At 44.9% G+C, this 19104-nt stretch overlaps 1 protein-coding gene across 2 annotated transcripts in view; it reads right to left on the bottom strand.

Annotated features, from left to right (window-relative positions):
* The window catches only part of PIK3C3 (phosphatidylinositol 3-kinase catalytic subunit type 3), a 110633-nt gene extending 91932 nt beyond the window's left edge, over positions 1-18701 (bottom strand). Inside the window, exons 1-5 of one of the 2 annotated variants that reach the window (XM_053408070.1) lie at positions 18562-18701; positions 15193-15381; positions 12954-13097; positions 9859-9988; positions 5166-5192 (exon numbers count right to left, since the gene is read on the bottom strand). In XM_053408070.1, coding sequence (XP_053264045.1) covers positions 5166-5192; positions 9859-9988; positions 12954-13097; positions 15193-15381; positions 18562-18629 — 558 coding nt within the window. In that variant the 5' untranslated portion in view covers positions 18630-18701. The remainder of the gene's footprint in view (positions 1-5165; positions 5193-9858; positions 9989-12953; positions 13098-15192; positions 15382-18561) is intronic. The other variant, XM_053408071.1, reaches the window with a different exon arrangement.
* Between the last annotated feature and the right edge of the window lie 403 nt (positions 18702-19104).

Raw genomic sequence — 19104 nt, 5'->3', positions numbered from 1 at the left:
ACTGCTAGGTTGGCAGGAGCAGGGACCAAGCAACGGGAGCTCACCCCGTCACGGGGATTCGAACCACCGACCTTCTGATCAGCAAGCCCTAGCCTCTGTGGTTTAACCCACAACGCCACCCGCGTCCCAAATTGGGAAGCATTCCCAAATTGTTCATTAGAGAGAACCAAGGCTGCGTTGAGATGGCAGTTTGTTCCATTACTCTTGACATTTCTCTGTCGATTTCCGCCTCTCAGCTGAGCTTTCACACAACACACCAGCCAACTTCTGCAAATATGGCAGAAAGCAAAAGAAGTTGAGCACTTCCAGGAAACAACCTGCTTGCAAACTTGCAAACAGAAATGAGTGCTAAACTTGTGGAACATATTTCCTGCGGTGTGAAACCTCAAATACAATGCTGAAACCAACAGCTGGGGGGAATGAAATAAACTGTTGTGTGGACGCAGCCAACATTGGTGATGTCAGGAGTCACAGGGATAGTATTCAATTAAAACATTGCATAGATTAAATCATTGCATAGTCCATGAATAATCATAGCTTAGAGGTCCCGGGCCCTAAGGAAGTCAGATTATCCTCCACCAGGGCCAGGGCCTTCTCAGTGATGGCTCCAACCTGGTGGAATGCTCTGTCCCATGAGACCAGGGCCCTGCAGGATTTAACTTCCTTCCGCAGGGCCTGTAAGACAGAGCTATTCTGCCTGGCCTTTAATTTGAATTCAGTCTGATCTTTTATTTCCCTTTTCTTCCCCTCCCTCCCCTTTTTATGAAGATCACCCGCTCTGAGACCCCACAGCTAATTCTCCCCTGGCCTCCTCGCTGGCCCAAATAGGACTAACTTAGCCAGCTAGCCCTGGTGATCATCTAATGTTTATTGGATGGATTTCCCCCCTAAATTGATTTTTGAATTCTGAATTTATTGTTATTTCTGTTTTATACAGTATTTTATGCTGTTTTTGTTGCATCAATTAAGTGTTTTAAATTTGTTATGAGCCGCCCTGAGCCCGGTTTTCTGAACCAGGAAGGGTGGGGTAGAAATTAAAAAATAAATAAATTATTATTATAGATAATAAGTGCAAGAGTGCAAGAGGATTTTTCTCCCTCCTGCCCCTGTGCATGCTCCATGCCTTCTCCAGATCTGCAGGAACTCCCAGCACAGATTTAGGGGGTGCATGGGGGGCGGATGGTGGAAAACATTGTGTTGTACATGGATAAATCTTTGTGCTAATTTATCCATGCACAACACATTCACATGAACACTATGTTGGATAAAGCCCAATATTACTTGCAGTGAACTAGTCTCTGGACATAAATTAAAATGGCAGGGAAAGTGAGCCTCAACCATCTCAGTTGAGCCACATTCATGGGTCTTCTCCAGCAGCTGGACACAATATCCTTTTGCGAGATTCAGAAAGGTAAACCCACGCTGTGTCTACAATCTCTGAATCTGAGGCTTCCTTTAACTCTCGCAAAGAGTGGGCTTTGACACAGTTCTTGCCCTTATTGACGTTTTAAAGGCAGCTAAGTTAGCTTCATAGGTGAATGATGTGTTGCGTCGGCGCAATACCTGGTGGGTGGAAGATGCGTGAAGGACCGAATTTAAGTTTGATTAGGAGGCCCTAAGCTACTGAAGGTAGCTGTCTTTTGTCAACAAAAAATTGTCGCTGTTTTTGTGTGTGTTGAATATATGCTATATGGTATTTTATGAACCTAATAGGTATCTAACTAGTGACATTTTAGGGAGCAGTCGAGCATAGGAACCTACAGAACACAAAACACCGTTGCTCTGCGTAGGTTTTATTTTATTTGTTTTTTATCTTATATTTTGGAAATGTACATCCAGGTGTTTTTATTCCTTTAAATTTTGGGGGGCCCCGAAGAGAGTGGGGCCTTCAGCTATAGCTTGTTTAGCTTATACGTCTGCTCAGTCCACAAAAAGGGTTTGGATTGTAGCCTACCTAAATATTTTCCTTTTGCAGAAGATTGGAAAACGTTTATTGAATATATGGAAAATAACAGTATGCAACTGAAAACGCTGGCAGCATTAAGATAAATTCAACCGAGTAAATAATTTTTGATGGATGCAAAAGTGGAAAATTGATTTGAACGGTTATGCAGGGATGTAAGATATGTAAAATGACCCATGGAAAGAGAAGAGCGGAAGTCATTGGGTATTTTAAAGTTTGCAAAATGTTTATTTGAAATTGTAAAACAGAAAATGTAATAAAAAAATATTAAAGAGTAAAGGTTTTCCTTCTGCAAAACAAAAACAAAACAAAAAAACACCCAATAACCCAGACACCAAGTCGAAAACAAAAGCATGAGATCGACCCTGTATGAAGATTTGCAGATCTATAATTTGTGGAAGTAAATTCTGTGCTGCAAAATAACCTTCACCTCAGCCGTCCTCGTAGCTAAGCACAATGGCTGAACCTTTAATATTTATCATTTACGTTTTCAAGAGCTTCGTTAACGTAGAACAATACTCAAAATTTACCGAATTAGGGGGAAATGGTACATAATGAGATGGTTCAATTTGCACAATGCAGCTCATCTGCAAGAGTCAGCTAGGCCAGAGGGTGCAGTTACTCAATCAAGAGTAATACACACTTCCAAAGGCCCCAGAGAATTGGGCAAAACAGTCTCAAGAAACCCCCACGGTGCCTGCGGCTCACAAGGGGACCCTCCCTTGGTAGCTTCAGACCCAAAGGCGGTCTACAGAGGAATTCAACAAAACGTGCGAGACAGAAACACACATGCCCCACTCCCACCCCCGGTGAACTCGGCCCAAGCGGCCACGTATTATGTTTGACAACTGCTGGATTTTGCAGTCCCGGACACGCAGCCGAAACACATTAGCATAATATCACTCGAAACAAGACGCACTCGGGGATAGGAGGCTCGAAGCAAACACAAATCCATACAGGTCAAGAAACCATGCATGCCACTTCTGGTGTGAGTTTTTAGTGCGTATTATTATAAAAGGCAACAAGCCCAATGGCAGGGGAACAATGACAAGGGAGGTACCACTTCATTTAACTCTCCTATGTTTTTTTGGGGGGGTGGGGGGGTCACAGCTGACCAACCAAAGTGTAGACCAAAACTACACTGCTGCCACCCGTGCCACACGCATTGAGTTGACGCATTGGGTTGACCGTTCTCCGTGGTTTCAGGCACCGCTCCCATTTCCCATGTCGTGAAAATTAGATTCGGGCCAATCAGACCTCAGCTAAACTCAATTTGGGAAGGTGGAGTATTGGACATCAAAGGTGGATGGGGTCTGAATGACCCCAATGTGGGGAATATTGTCCTTTAACACAACAATCACTATTTCACATCGACACCGTAGTTGGGATGTTGGGAGTGCTGTAATTGTCATCCTGATGCTTTGTTGCATTTTACTTAACATCCCCTAGTCATCTGAGTTAGAGGAGAAGATGCATAAGTAATGGGGTCTGAGAGACCCTACAGAAATTAGGGCAATTGCAGATCAACGGCATCCCTCTGTAGTGTTAAACCTTTCTGACCACAATTATCCATACAATGTATCTTTCTCTTTTCACATATACAGTCATACCTCGGGATAAATATGCTTCAGGATAAGTATTTTCGGGTTGCGTGTTACTTCCGGGTTTTGCAGCTCGCGCATGCACAGATGGTCAAAACGACATCACGCGCATGCGCGGAAGTGGTGAAACGCAACCCACGCATGCGCAGACGCGTCTTACGTTCTATTCAGGATGCGAACAGGACTCTGGAACGGATCCAGTTCGTATCCTGAGGAACCACTGTACATAGAAAATTGGAATTATTGCACAACGCACTATGCTTTAGACCAGAGGTTTTCAACCTTTTTGGGTCCATGGCTCCCTTGACCAACTATATTCTTTTTGTGGAACCCCTGTGGGGCTCAGGAGCCCAGTTATGACCCCCCTTGCCTGAAGAACTGGTAGCCTCTCACCTTTTCCCAACACCCTCCCTTGTGGAGTGTTCCTCCTCTCCCCTCTCCTTGGGAGTCCTCTGGGCAGCCGCGCCCCTGTCCATGGAGGCGCAGGTTAATTCTGTGTCCAGGGCAGCTGTCTACCAGCTCCACCTGGTACGCAGGCTAAGACCTACCTGCCCGCAGACTGTCTCACCAGAGTGGTGCATGCTCTGGTTATCTCCTGCTTGGACTACTGCAATGCGCTCTACGTGGGGCTACCTTTGAAGGTGACCTGGAAACTGCAATTAATCCAGAATGCGGCAGCTAGACTGGTGACTGGGAGTGGCTGCCGGGACCACATAACACCGGTCCTGAGAGATCTGCATTGGCTCCCAGTATATTTCCAAGCACAATTCAAAGTGTTGGTGCTGACCTTTAAAGCCCTAAACGGCCTTGGTCCTGTATACCTGAAAGAGCGTCTCCATCCCCATTGTTCAGCCTGAGATCCAGTGCCGAGGGCCTTCTGGCGGTTCCCTCATTGCAAGAAGTGAGGTTACAGGGAACCAGACAAAGGAACTTCTCGGTAGTGGTGCCCGCCCTGTGGAAAGCCCTCCCACCAGATGTCAAGGAAATAATCAGCTATCTTATTTTTAAAAGACATCTGAAGGCAGCCCTGTTTAGGGAAGTTTTTAATGTTTAATGCTGTATTATTTTTAACACTTGATTGGGAGCCGCCCAGAGTGCCTGGGGAAACTCAGCCAGATGGGCGGGGTAATTATTATTATTATTATTATTATTATTATTATTATTATTATTATCTCATACATTTCAGGTGTTTTTGAAGGATGCAAGCTCTCCCCTGCACACAGCTGTATGCTTTTATGAAAAACAGCCTAAACACTTTCCACAGCAATTCACACTGTTCTTATCATTTACATTAGGTTCCTTATGACTCAACCGTATATAAATTGGCAAATAAATACATTTCGGAAGGAAAACGAAACGCCCTGTGGTTAAATCCAGGCCTGTCTGACCCGTAATAGCAATTCATAAAGTTCATTTAGAAGCATAGGCGGGTTAATACGCACTAAGGCAGCTTCAGAGCAGTATTTTGCGGCATTATATTTGCAGCACAGAGAAAGCTTTCCAGTGATTAAGACGTTAGTCACCCGGAAGTTGCAACATGCATTTTTTTCTCTCCAAAGACAGGCGCCAGCAAACCGTGGCTTCTTGGTATTGCTACTTACTTCCTCCAAATGTTCCTTGCCAGAGGCCTACATTAAAGAGACCCATTCATTAGTTGTGAGCTGTGAAGGGGCAGCCATCTCTAGACCATTAACCGGAATCTAATATTCTGCTTTGTCAGAAATTTTGCATCACAGCCTAATTGGCAAAAGGGAATTCCATCTCAGCATAACTCTAATGCAGTATTAACAGAGACATGAAGGGAGTTGAAAGCGTGAGAAAATAGGATGTTGCTGTACATTCACAACCATTCATTTAAAGAATTACCATATTTTCTCGTGTATAAGACTAGGTTTGTTTTTTAATTAAAAAATAATGTTTAAAATTGGGGGTCGTCTTATACATTGTTATATCCTCCCCCTATTTGGAGGCACCCAAAATAGGGGGTGTCTTATACACGGGGACGTCTTATACATGGAAAAATGTGGTATATAGTCATGGTTTCCCCCAAAGAATTATGGGAAGTGTAGTTTGTTAAGGGTGCTGAGAGTTATTACAAAACCCCCATTCCTGCCCCACAGCTGCAATTCCCAGAGTGGTTTAACAATCAATATTTCTTCACCAGGAACTCTGATTGCTAAACCGCTCTGGAAACTGTATATCTGTGAGGGGAACAGAGATGGGTGTCCAAACATGTCTCACCACCCAAACTACAGCTCCCAGAATTCTTTGGAGAAAGCCACATATGTTCAATATGGTACCATAGTGTTTTAATATTGCAGAACCTCGAAGAACCAAAATGCTTTTCCTGTACAGCCTGAGCAGGAACAGTGAATGATGTCCTAGTTAACTGTTTTTGCTCATCTTCACGTACCCCAACCCACTGCCCTGCTCACAGCTGTGAAGAATATCCCTCTGTTATGAATGGTCCATGTCACCATTAAGAAAAAGAGGTAAGGACAGGCCAATATATATGGGGAGTGACTTTTCTTATTGAAGGTCTCAGAATTCTTAACCTTGCTCAAGGTTGTCTTCTGAACTAGCCAGATGTTTAATTGAGAATCAACCACAGTCTGTCCATCATTTGAAGAATAAATCTTTAGAGCTGTCTGTCTTGCCCCTAAGTGGCAACTAAACATTCCGTTTTGCGACTGCAACCTTAGTCTAAGGAGCCATTTGGTGCCTAGCTTATATATCTGAGTTTCTTACACTGAATAGAATAACAGAATCATAGAAAATAGATGATGATGATGAGGTCCCAACCAAAGAGGTCCCAACTTAAGTTGACAGAATATACGCAGCTTGCAGACTTAGCATACAGAACCAGAAGAACATATGGTTAGAGAAGATTGGAAAACGTTTATTGAATATATGGGAAATAACTGTGAACAGCTGAAAATGCTGGCAGCATTAAGATAAATCCAGCAGTGCAAATTTTTCACTCTATAAGACGCACCAGACCACAAGACGCACCTAGTTTTTGGAGGAGGAAAACAAGAAAAAAAATATTCTGAATCTCAGAAGCCAGGACAGCAAGAGGGATCGCTGCGCAGTGAAAGAAGCAATCCCTCTTGCTGTTCTGGCTTCTGGGATAGCTGCGCAGCCTGCATTCACTCCATAAGACGCACACACATTTCCCCTTACTTTTTAGGAGGGAAAAAGTGAGTCTTATAGAGCAAAAAATACGGTAAGTTATGATAGATGCAATAATGGAACGCTGAATGGCATAGTTTCTGCAAAATATGCAGGGATTTATGATATGCAAAATGAACCATGGAAAGAGAAGAAGGGAAGTCACTGATATTTTAAGGATGTAAAAATGAGTACTTTAAATTATAAAACAGAAAATGTAATTAAAAAATTGTATCAGATGATGATGATGATGATGATAAATGGATGGTGTTGTTGTTGTGGCCTATGTCAGACCACTTGCCCATCTAGCTCAGTTCAGAAACAAACCCTGTCTGAGTTTGGTACCATGTAAGAGTAACTAGACTGCTGTCTCCCTCTCCTGTTCATAAACCAACTGACACAGCTGCACATAGACTGCACATTCTCTTAAAAAGGGACTGTGGCAACATCTTAAGGAGAATCCCAAAATCACACGTGCTTCTGTGACTAGGAGTCATCTACTGGGCGGGACAGAGAAAACGTCCTCCAGGCAGCAAAGTCCTTGTCACCAGTTCTGGTCCAGTTGGTTATTCTTTTAAAAAGTCTGAATGTCAACCGAAGGTCACATACGTCTCCTTTTGACAACATCCTTCTCCCCAGCTGCCCAGATGCCCTTTCATTGCAAAATGGTTCGCTTTCAAAGCAAAAAAACTTCTACTCTGCTTTAGGGAATGGACCTTTCTCCGCAGGAATGCACCAGCTGGTGAAACTATAAATCTTATACCCTGCTAAGAATGTGGAAGAAGATCGGAAGAAATTTAAAGATTATCTACAGAAATATTGTAAAATTAATGAGTGTTAGAATGATGTTGGATTGAAATTAAGTGGTTTCCAGCTGTAATGCTTTAAGAGAATATGAAAAAAAGGATTATAAATAGGTAATAATATAATGGTAAGGATTTGCTGAACTAACAATTTGGGGTGGAATACAAAAAAGGGAGGTATGAGGAGGTCCGGGAAACAAGTTAAAAGAAAATAAGTAATTGAAAATGTATGTGTGTGGTCTTTTTTCTTAAAAAGTTTCTTTATTCTGTATTTTTGTTATTCTGTTTTTTTCTTTTTTTATTTTACTGTAATATTATAAAAAATATAAATAAATATCTTATTAAAAAAAAAAAAAGAATGTCGCCCAAGGCAGACAGAAAGTGCAGCCTTTGCTCTGTGGAGAGCAGTGGTACTCAGTTGTTGGTGCTCCAAAGGCACCCCTCACCTGACAGGAATGCGGAATCCGAGGCCCTCCAGAGGACCGATGGCCAAAATAATGGGAGTCATAGTTTGCCAAAATCTGGACTAAGAATCACATAGCTTTGCATTTGTGTTGCGTGATTTATGCTGGCATGGAAAGGAGAGCGAAGGATCTCCACAAGTCAAGTCAATTTGTAAGAGTCCTGATTCGCTCTACTCCCGTAGAAGAGATTGCCCAAATGCTTTGAAGCCCACCTCTGCAAGAAGACAAAGGGACTAGCCACTTACTTTTTTTAAAATCGACTTTTGCTAGACACCCTAACCAGCTTAAAATACTTTTACTAGATTTTACAGTTCCTCCTATACTAACTGTTGTATTTGTTATACAGTTCCTCCAATACTATCTGCCAGCACAGAGTGGTAACAGGGACTGGCTGGCTGATGCCGCAAACATTTTCTCTCGAGTTCAACCTCGGCAATGTCGCAGTGACCTACCGACTAGAAATGTGTGGATTATAATGCTTTTTTTTTTTTTGTATTAGAATCCCAAGGTAAACTAGCTTTATAAGAGGTATGTGCAACTTTAATGCAAGTTAGTTTATTGCCATGGTAAATCTCCAAAAGATCAAACTGACATATTTATAGCCCCGTTCCAGATATTCACTTCAATTTGCACAAAGCCATGGAGAGTTGCCTTGAAACCATGAAATCTGACATCCATATTTTGTAAAAAGGAAAAAGGAAGGGAAAAAAAAGATTTAACAAGGTCTATTGAACTTGATGCCAAAAGTGAACGATATCAAACTGTCACAAAAGCAGGAATCGACACCTCCCAGAGTGCAAGGGGAAAACATTGCACCAGATCTAGGACCTCAGACCCAACGTGCAGAGTGGAAGGTGTTACTACAGCTCAGAACTTCCTTTCCAGACTGGAAGGTGAATAAGGAGAATTCCCACAGCTCAAAGTTTCTTATCTAGGGTAGAAAGTGAGTGGCTAGAGAGTTACTACAGCTCAGAGCTTCAGAACGTAAGAGACAAGGGACTTGCTACAGCTCAGAACTTCCTTTCTAGACTGGAAGGGGAATACGGAGAGTTCCTACAGCTCAAAGCTTCTTATCTAGTGGCTTGAGAGTTACTACAGCTCAGAGTTTCCTGTCCAGGGTAGAATGTAAGAGACAAGGGAGCTCATAACTTCTGATTCGGGATGGAAGGTGAAAAATTAGAGTTACTTCAGTTCAAAGCTTCTTATCTAGGGTGGAAAGTGAATGACTAATGTTACTACAGCTCAGAGCTTCCTGACCAACAAACACACACACTCTCCAGCCAGAGCTACAATACAACATATGGTCTGGGTGGTTGCTAAGCCCAGATCTCTCTCGTGTAACATTAAATGAGGGAGGAGGCATTCAACACTTCACATGGAAGCTAGCCTCCCCCAACCTCACCTGCTTTTATTAAAATTGAAAAAGAAACTGTTTTTAAAGGAAAGAAGGGGAGCGTAAAATAAATACAGAAACTGAAACATGATAGGAAAGATGTAGCACTGTATCACATTATAATGGGACTTAATGATAATCACTGTACGTATTTAACCGGAATGACAAAGAGACTCTCAAGGAAAGTTTGAGACAATTGCTGGTAATTGAAAGATGAAAGTATTAAGACATCAATCAACGACAAAAGAATCCTATCATCTTGCTTATTAAGGGCATGAATTTGCTTTTCTTAGATATCCCATTAGAAACAAGGACCATTTTTGTCTGTGCTGTCCTTCTCCCATGGGCGTACAGGGTGCATCACACTAAAATTATACTTTCACACACGGAGGGAGTGCACTGCAGAATAGCAGGACACTGAGGACTAGCGCCACAAAAGCAAAAGCCAAGAACTTCCCCTCACCTTGGCAAGTCGACTCATTTGATCCTCCGAAAGAGTGCTGCTGGTTCTCCCAGGGGTCTTGGTGGGCTCCGAACCGTCTGCCTCCACGTTGGGCCAGACCTTCAGATCGTGCATTCCCTGGCGGAACATCCTGTGAGAAAAGTGCAGATTTAGGACAACGCTCACACAAGCACAGACAGTGAGCACAGGGACGCGGGTGGCACTGTGGGTTAAACCACAGAGCCTAGGACTTGCCGATCAGAAGGTCGTTGGTTCGAATCCCCCTGACGGGGTGAGCTTCCGTTCCTCTGTCCCTGCTCCTGCCAACCTAGCAGTTCGAAAGCACGTCAAAGTACAAGTAGATAAATAGGTATCGCTCCAGCAGGAAGGTAAATGGCGTTTCCGTGCACTGCTCTGGTTCGCCAAAAGCGGCTTAGTCATGCTGGCCACATGACCTGGAAGCTGTACGCCGGCTCCCTCAGCCAATAAAGCAAGATGAGTGCCGCACCCCCAGAGTTGGCCACGACTGGACCTAATGGTCAGGGGTCCCTTTACCTTACCACACGAGCACAGACAGAACACCCACATGCAGAAAGATCACCAAAGGATTGGTAAGGCAGCAGTAGCTTATCACATGCGTTATTTCCTCACTATTCATCATATTTACATTCAACCTTTCATACAAGGAGCTGAAGAACGGTTCTCCACGCTCCTAATTCAAAGCACAACTGTGCGAAATAGACTAGGCTGAGAGGCAGTGACTGGCCCAACTACTTCTTACGGATCGTGCCAATTACCTAAAGACCTATGCCCCGCAAAGGACCTTAAGGTCCACAAATGACAACATTTTGGAGGTCCCAGGTCACAAGGTGGTTAGATTGGTCACAACTAGGGCCAGGCCCTTTTCAGTACTGGCCCCGACTTGGTGGAACGCTCTGTCACAAGAGACCAGGGCCCTGCGGGACTTGACATCTTTCCGCAGGGCCTGCAAGACAGAGCTGTTCCAACTGGCCTTTGGTTTGGACTCAGTCTGACCCTTATGTTTCCCTCCCCTTATGGACTTGATTTTGATTTATGGGCTACTTTTAAAATGAACCTGCTTTTTAAAACTGCATTTTAACCTGTATTTTAAATTGTTGTGTTTCTCTCTCTCTCTCTCTTTTCCCCCTATTACGTTTTTACTGTGATTTTATTGGTGTTAGCTGCTCTGAGCCTGGCTCTGGCCGGGGAGGGCAGGGTATAAATAAAATTTATTATTATTATTATTATTACTACTACTACTACTACCTACCCAACGAAGAGCTTTTATGCTCACAGGACTAAATGCCCTCCGCAGTGACCACAGGTAGATACTTGCAAATTCCTTATCAAGCCCTCATGTGTGCCTGCAGTCAGGGAGTAACAGATTCACCTGACCATATGCTTTTTGGACTGCCCTTTGCACAGCAGACTCCGCAAACAGATGCTGAGCAAGATGTTGGACCTGCGACCCACGGCTCCGAGAGAAAACCAAATGAGGTTCCTCCTAGCGGATAGGGACTAGGACGTTTCTGCCCCCGTGGCTTCCTTTCTAACCTTCATCTTACCCAGAAGGATTCTTAATGAATCATCCCTTTAGGGAATAAACAGGGTGAAGCAGAACAATCCAATATCTTGTGATCCTCGACAGCCTCACTCCTGTCCCTTTTAAATTTATCCTAGTGTTTTGAAATGTTTTAACTCATAATGCCAATAAATGTAACCTGGAAGAAGGTACAGGGTTGTAAAGACTAGGACTAGCTGCCTGAGAAACAGTTTCTATCCAAATGCGATCTTGGTTTTAAACACAGTGTAAGGAGTCTCTATGGGAGTATATTGTATTTAAAATGGGGTATCAGAGTCTTTAGGGGGCTAACCAGGTTGGGATAGCAGGCTTGTTGGTTTTTGAATGTCTTATGTAGATTTTTCAATTTCATTGTTCTGTATGGGACAATGACAATAAAGATTATCGTATTGTATTTGTATTTGACTGGCCCAAGGTCATCCAGCCAGCTTCATAGAGAATGCGGCAGCTAGACTGGTGACTGGGAGTGGCCACCGAGACCATATAACACCAGTCCTGAAAGACCTACATTGGCTCCCACAATTCAAAGTGTTGGTGCTGACCTTTAAAACCCTAAACGGCCTTGGCCCAGTACACCTGAAGGAGCATCTCTACACCCATCGTTCAGCCCTGACACGCAGGTCCAGCTCCGAGGGCCTTCTGGCAGTTCCCTCACTGCAAGAAGTGATGTTACAGGGAACCAGGCAGAGAGCTTTCCTGGTAGTGGCGCCTGCCCTGTGGAACACCCTCCCATCAGATGTCAAGGAAATAAACAACTACAGTCGTACCTTGGAAGTTGAACTTTCGTTTGACTTCCAAAATGTTCGAAAACCAAAGCACAGCTTCTGATTGGATGCAGGAAGCTCCCGAAGCTAATCAGAAGCCGCTTCGGACATTCGGCTTCTGAAAATTGTTTGAATACCAACACACTCACTTCAGGGTTTCGATCGTTCGGGAGTCAATTTGTTCAGGAGCCAAGGCATTTGAGATCCAAGTTACGACTGTATCTGACTGTGATGGGATGGTGAGCTGCTTGTGCGTAAAATCCTAGTCCCTCAGAGTTTGGCTAAGTCCACAAACCTCTGTCTCTGACGGAGCTCCTTAAGCATGGCTCCATCAGTCGCTCGTTGAATCGGACAGTGGGCGTTTACGGAACTTCTTCCAGCATAAAAGCTCCTTAACGGAAACGCGTCTTCTGGACTCTCGGCGTGACAGTTTCCGGCGAGGAGTGGGTGTCCCTACAGGAGGTCCTGAAACCTCCCCACTGTTCTCGCTTGAAGTGTCTCTGAGCCCTCCCTCCGACTCACTTTCCCTTGGAACTCCACTTCTCCCCCTGCTGGTCCCCTCCTCAGCTGAATGGTCTCTCTCACTCTCCGTGAGCCCTTTCACCTCCTGCGTCTCAGATGGCAGTTCCCTGACACTGACTTTTAGAAGACATCTGAAGGCAGCCCTGTTTAGGGAAGTTTTTAATGTTTGATGTGTTTCAGTGTTTAAATCTGCAAGGCACAGAACACATGAAAGCTGAGCCACATACCCATACTTTCCGAAGAGCGAGACAGTAGTTCCCCCAACAGGGATGGCTTTTCCAGGTCCATAGACATCCCAAATCGTCAAGGCCACTTGGGCATTGCGTGGCAAGTCTGGATACTTGACTGGCAGTTTTAACCACTCGTTCCAGCTGAGGAGAGATTGTGGGTATTAGTTTGGACTTACAAAACCATACAATTATGGAGCTGGAAGGGCCCTCAAGTGCCATCTAGTCCAACACCCTAAAATGCAGGAATCACAGCTAAAGCACCAATGGCAGATTGAAGCCATCCAAACTCGGTTTAGAGACCTCCAATGTGGGAAAGCCAACCACCTTTCATCAGTGCCAAATTTATCTATAAGCTAAATAAGCTATAGCTTAGGGCCCCACTCTCTTGGGTCCCCCCAAAAAAAATTAAAGAAAAAAAACTGGATGTACATTTCAAAAATATAAGATAGAAAACAAATAAAATAAAACCTACATACAGCAACAGTGTTTCGTGTTGTGTAGGCTCCTGTAATGTAAGTCATGGGCCCCGCCTGCTAGCCTGCTCCCTAAAATATCACTGGTTTGCTCATTTTTTTATATAGGGTGCCTACATTCTGCATGGGCTGGTTGCATAGCAACATGTGCAAATGGCTTTAGATACCTATAAGGTCCACAAACTACCATATAGCATATAGCAACAGTGACAATTTGTTGTCCAGCTGTTGACAAAGGACAGCTGGACATATAAAGGGCCCCATTATCTTCAGTAGCTTAGGGCCTCATCAAACCTAAATCCAGCCCTGTTCAAGGTGGTCTGTTGTTGTTGTTTGTTTTTAAATCAATAAAAGCAACCAGTGCTATAACCCCATAGTGTTGTTTCTCCCATAATAGCCCCCTAGGTTGATTCAAAAGCGCTTTTTCAGGTCATAGATTTTTTTAGGCTCCTAAAAATACCCTTCGAGAGTAGACTTTGCTCTTGTGGCATGAATACACCAGATAAAATATATCTTCCTCTTTTTTAATTTATTTTTTGGGAATGCACTGTCTTTGACATTCTTCAGAGAGAGACCTACTGGCAACTCCCTTGAAGCTCAATGTACCTACTTGCAAAGAATCTGTAATCCAGTATCTGCTGAGGGATGATACTCCTGAAACTACTGAGATTGTTTCAGGATATTTAGCCGAGATTTTTTAAAGTCAAATCTAAAGCTACTTAGTTTTACTTAATGGTAGCTACTGAGTCTTTTGTAAGTTTTATGTGTTTAATATGTCTGGATTACTAATGTTTCATGGAAGACTTTTCTCTTTCTCGTCTATGATCTTATTGGCTAAATTATGCCAATAAAGGCTGAATGAACGGGGGGGAGGGGTCTGTTCTACTGTCAAACAGCTCTTACTGTCAGAGGGTCACCAACTTAGATGACTTTAAAAGAGGATTAGACTAATTCAGAGGAGAGGGCTATCATCACTGCCTACTAGCAACGACGGCTATGCTTCTGTTTCCATGGTCAGAGGCAATAATAATAATAATAAAATTTTATTTATACCCCGCCCTTCCCGGTTCAAAAAACCAGGCTCAGGGTGGCTAACAACAAATTGAAAACACTTAATTGATGCAACAAAAAACAGCATAAAATACAGTATAAAATGTAAATAACAATAAATTCAGAATTCAAAAATCGATTTAGGGGGGAAATCCATCCAATAAACATTAGATGATCACCAGGGCTAGCTGGCTAAATTGGTCCTATTTGGGCCAGCGAGGAGACCAGGAGAGAATTAGAATCAGGCTGAATTCAAATTAAAGGCCAGCGGAATAGCTCTGTCTTACAGACCTGATGGAAGGAGGTTAAATCCTGACGGGCCCTAGTCTCATGGGACAGAGCATTCCACCAGGCCAGAGCCATCACTGAGAAGGCCCTGGCCCTGGTGGAGGATAATCTGACTTCCCTAGGGCCTGGGACCTCTTAACCATGGATATTCATGCTTCTGGATACCAGTTGCTGGAAACCACAGCAGGGGAGAGGGCTCCTTCGCTCAAATCTTGCTTGTGGGTTTCTTACAGGCATCCGGTCGGCCACTGTGAGAACAGGAAGTTGGACTAAATGGGCCACTGGATTGATCCAGCAAGGCTTCCTTATGTTCATTATGACAGTGGAGATCATTGCTAATAGTCATTGCTTACCCCAGGGTCAGTTAAGTCTCACAAAGAGGTATGGCAGCCAGCTGTCCAAAATGAAAGACAAAAGGCACTTACTTCCACCTGGTGCTAAAAGCTTTGTAGGACGTCCGAACCGGAAGGGCAAGAGGTTTGCCCTCTGCAAACACCTGGCAGGTGACGTACAAGTCGGAACAGGTCTCCTGGTACAATCCCGAGAACCTCAGCATGGGATTTTCCAAAACCGCTTTGTAGCTCTTCTGCTCTCTTTTCCCCTCCAAGCTTCCTCTAAGGAAACAATGAACAAAGAAAAAGATCACAGCAACAAGATTTTCACACAGCCAGAGGTAAATACAATGGAGGGGGAAAGTATTTGATCCCCTGCTAAATTTGCCTGTTTGCCCTCTGACGAAGAAATGACGAGTCCATAATTTTAATGGTAGGTTTATTGTAGCTGTGGGAGACAGAATAACAACGTATCGTATCGTATCGAAGGGATGATGGACGGGACCATGTATCGTCAAATCTTGGGTGAGCACCTCCTTCCCTCAGCCAGGGCATTGAAAGTGGGTCGAGGATGGGTATTCCAGCATGATAATGACCCAAAACACACAGCCAAGGCAACAAAGGAGTGGCTCAAGAAGCAGCACATTAAGGTCCTGGAGTGACCTAGCCAGTCTCCAGACCTTAACCCCATCAAAAATCTGGAGGGAGCTGAAGGTTCGAGTAGCTACAACATCAGCCTCAAAATCTGACTTGGAGAGGATCTGCAAAGAGGAGTGGGACAAAATACCTCCTGAGATGTGTGCAAACCTGGTGGCCACCTACAAGAAACGTCTGACCTCTGTAATTGCCAACAGGGGTTTTGCCACCAAGTACTAAGTCATCTTGCCGACAAAGGCCCGTATAGTTAAAGCTATGGTTTTCCCAGTAGTGATGTATGGAAGCGAGAGCTGGACCATAAAGAAGGCTGATCGCTGAAGAATTGATGCTTTTGAATTATGGTGCTGGAGGAGACTCTTGAGAGTCCCAGGGACTGCAAGAAGATCAAACCTATCCATTCTGAAGGAAATCAGCCCTGAGTGCTCACTGGAAGGACAGATCCTGAAGCTGAGGCTCCACTACTTTGGCCACCTCATTAGAAGAGAAGACTCCCTGGAAAAGGCCCTGATGTTGGGAAAGATGGAGGGCACAAGGAGAAGGGGCAACAGAGGATGAGATGGTTGGACAGTGTTCTCGAAGCTACCAGCATGAGTTTCACCAAACTGCGGGAGGCAGTGGAAGACAGGAGTGCCTGGCATGCTCTGGTCCATGGAGTCACGAAGAGTCGGACACGACTAAATGATTAACAACAACAACTACGTCATCTTTTGCAAAGTGACCAAATACTTAGTGTTTCACTCATTATAATGCACATCAATCTCTGACTTTTGTCTTTTGGGCTTCTGGGGGTTTTCCCCTTGTTATTCTATCTCTCACAGCTACAATAAACCTAACATTAAAATTATGGACTGGTCATTTCTTCGTCAGAGGGCGGACGGGCAAATTTAGCAAGGGATCAACTACTTTTTTCCCTCACTGTAAGTCAATCTACTAGAGAATTGTTCCTTGCCTAAAGTAGGCTTATGCAAGAGACAAGGTAGCAAGCCTATGTCTAAGACCATTCCACTTCAGACCGTAGGTTATGGCTCCGGTGTCTGAACAGGGTGTGCGCGAGAACTCCCTGCATGTAGAACAATAAAGGGGAAGGGTTCTGGCTAGCCTGACCTTCTTGATAAGCTAATTTCTATGGGCAAGGCATTATGATTTAAAATGGGAAAGCATTCAGACTCAAAAGGAAAGGAAGAAGTCGCCTGCATAGCTCACACGGACAGCAGCAAGCTCTCCAGGGTGTCAGACAGGGGACGTTCCCAACTCTACTTAAAGATGCCACTGGGACCCTTTGCTTGCAAGGTGGGTTGCTGCCCTGCTAATACCTCTTGCTGCAATTCAAGCCTTGCGGCATTTGTTTTAAAGTACATTTGGAGCCTTTGAGCAAATGTCGAATTAATCGCACCGACAAATTATTTATTTTAATAATAATAATAACAAAACAAACAAAAAAGACGCCTTGCAGAACATTTGTAACCTTTGCCTCAAAAATGTCCCGTTCCCTATATCAGCAAGCTGCATTATACTGAGCCCATACGGATCAGCATTGCCCACACGGACTGGCAGCAGGTTTCAGGCAGGGGATGTTCCTAGCGCTCCCTGGAGATGCGATTGGGAATTGAACCCAAGACCTCCTGCTTTTAAAGTAGGTGCTGCTCTACTGATACCTGTTGCTACAGTTCAAGCCTCTCGGCGCTGTGGTCTAAACCACTGAGCCTTGGGCTTGCCGATCAGAAGGTCAGCGGTTCAAATCCCCACGACGGGGTGAGCTCCCGTTGCTCGGTCCCTGCTCCTGCCAACCTAGCAGTTCAAAAGCACGTCAAAGTGCAAGTAGATAAATAGGTATCGTAAAGGCGGGAAGGTAAACGGCGTCTCCGTGCGCTGCTCTGGTTCGCCAGAAGCGGCTTAGTCATGCTGGCCACATGGCCTGGAAGCTGTATGCCAGCTCCCTCGGCCAATAAAGCGAGATGAGGGCCGCAACCCCGGAGTCATCCGCAACTGGACCTAACAGTCAGGGGTCCCTTTACCTTTACCTTTGGAGCCTTTGAGCAAATACCGAATTAATTGCAACGATTAACTGAATGTAATGACAATAATAAAACAGACTAGCAAAAAAAGTAAAAAATGCATTGCAGAACATTAGCAATCTTCACTTCAAAAACGTCCCTTTCCAAAAAAACAACAACAAACAAACAAGCAAAAGTCCCTTTCCCTACATCAGAAAGGAGCATTGTACTGAGTCGGATTATTGGTCTGTCCACTTCAGCATTGCCCACACGGACTGGCAGCAGCACCTCTCCTGGGCAGGCGACGCTCCCAGCGCTTCCTGTAGGCGCCACTGGGGATTGAACCTGATGCTTTCTGCATAATAATAATAATAATCTATTATTTATACCCCGCCCATCTGGCTGGGTTTCCCCAGCCGCTCTAGGCGGCCTCCAGCAAAATATTAAAACGCAATAATTCATCAGATATTAAAGGCTTCCCTAAAGCAGGGGCTCTGACACTGAGATGATGACCCCTTGCCCTTATGGCAGGCAGAGGCAACCTCGGTCCTCCAGATGTTTAGGGACTACAACTCCCAAGATCCCTAGCTAACAGCACCAGTGGTCAGGGATGATGGGAATTGTAGTCCCAAAACATCTGGAGGGCCGATGTTGCCTCTGTCTGCCCTATGGGGCTGCACCCCCCCAACCAGCCCCCATATATCTTGCCCACCCCCCAAAAAGCAAGCCTCTGGGCATGCAGATAAATGTGCATTGATTGATTGATTGATTGATTGATTGATGCATGCATGCATTCCTCCCTCCCACTCACATCTTGAGCTGCACATTGATGTCCAGGTCGCAGCTGTAAACATAATAGAACTTCTCTGCCTCCCCCATGGCGGCTGCTCCGGGATCCCTCCCTCCTCGCTCGCCCTTCTGCTCCTTTCCAAGCAGCTGGTGGCTCCTCGGAAGCCCCGCCCACAGCCCGCCCCCCGCGCTCCTCCAATCAGAAGCCGCCCGGCCTCGGAGCGGCCGTCTGATTGGAGCAGGAGCTTCCTCCGCCGGCGTTCCAAAGGGCACAGCGAAGCCTGCCCGGAAGTTTCCAGCTCCCTTCGCGGTGCCCGGTACAAAGATGGCGGCGGCGCGTACGGAAAACGACGAGGAGAATGAGAATAATGGCCGCGCCCAGGGGAGGAATAGGGCGGGGCAAAGATGGCGGCGCCCGATGGGGGAAGCTTTTCCGTGCTGCTCAAAAGGGGGGAAAGTTGAAGGTGGGGGACTTGGGTGAGAGGGGCTTAGCTTTCGTCGGAGCTCATGAAGCAGAATAGGCTTGAAAGCTGGATATCATCGTTGCTCTTCTTTTTACTATATT

This window comes from Podarcis raffonei, chromosome 11 (genome assembly GCF_027172205.1).
Source record: "Podarcis raffonei isolate rPodRaf1 chromosome 11, rPodRaf1.pri, whole genome shotgun sequence".
Taxonomy (NCBI): Eukaryota; Metazoa; Chordata; class Lepidosauria; order Squamata; family Lacertidae; genus Podarcis; species Podarcis raffonei.
Note: the sequence above shows the minus strand (reverse complement) of the source record. Positions and strands in the feature narration are given on the sequence as shown.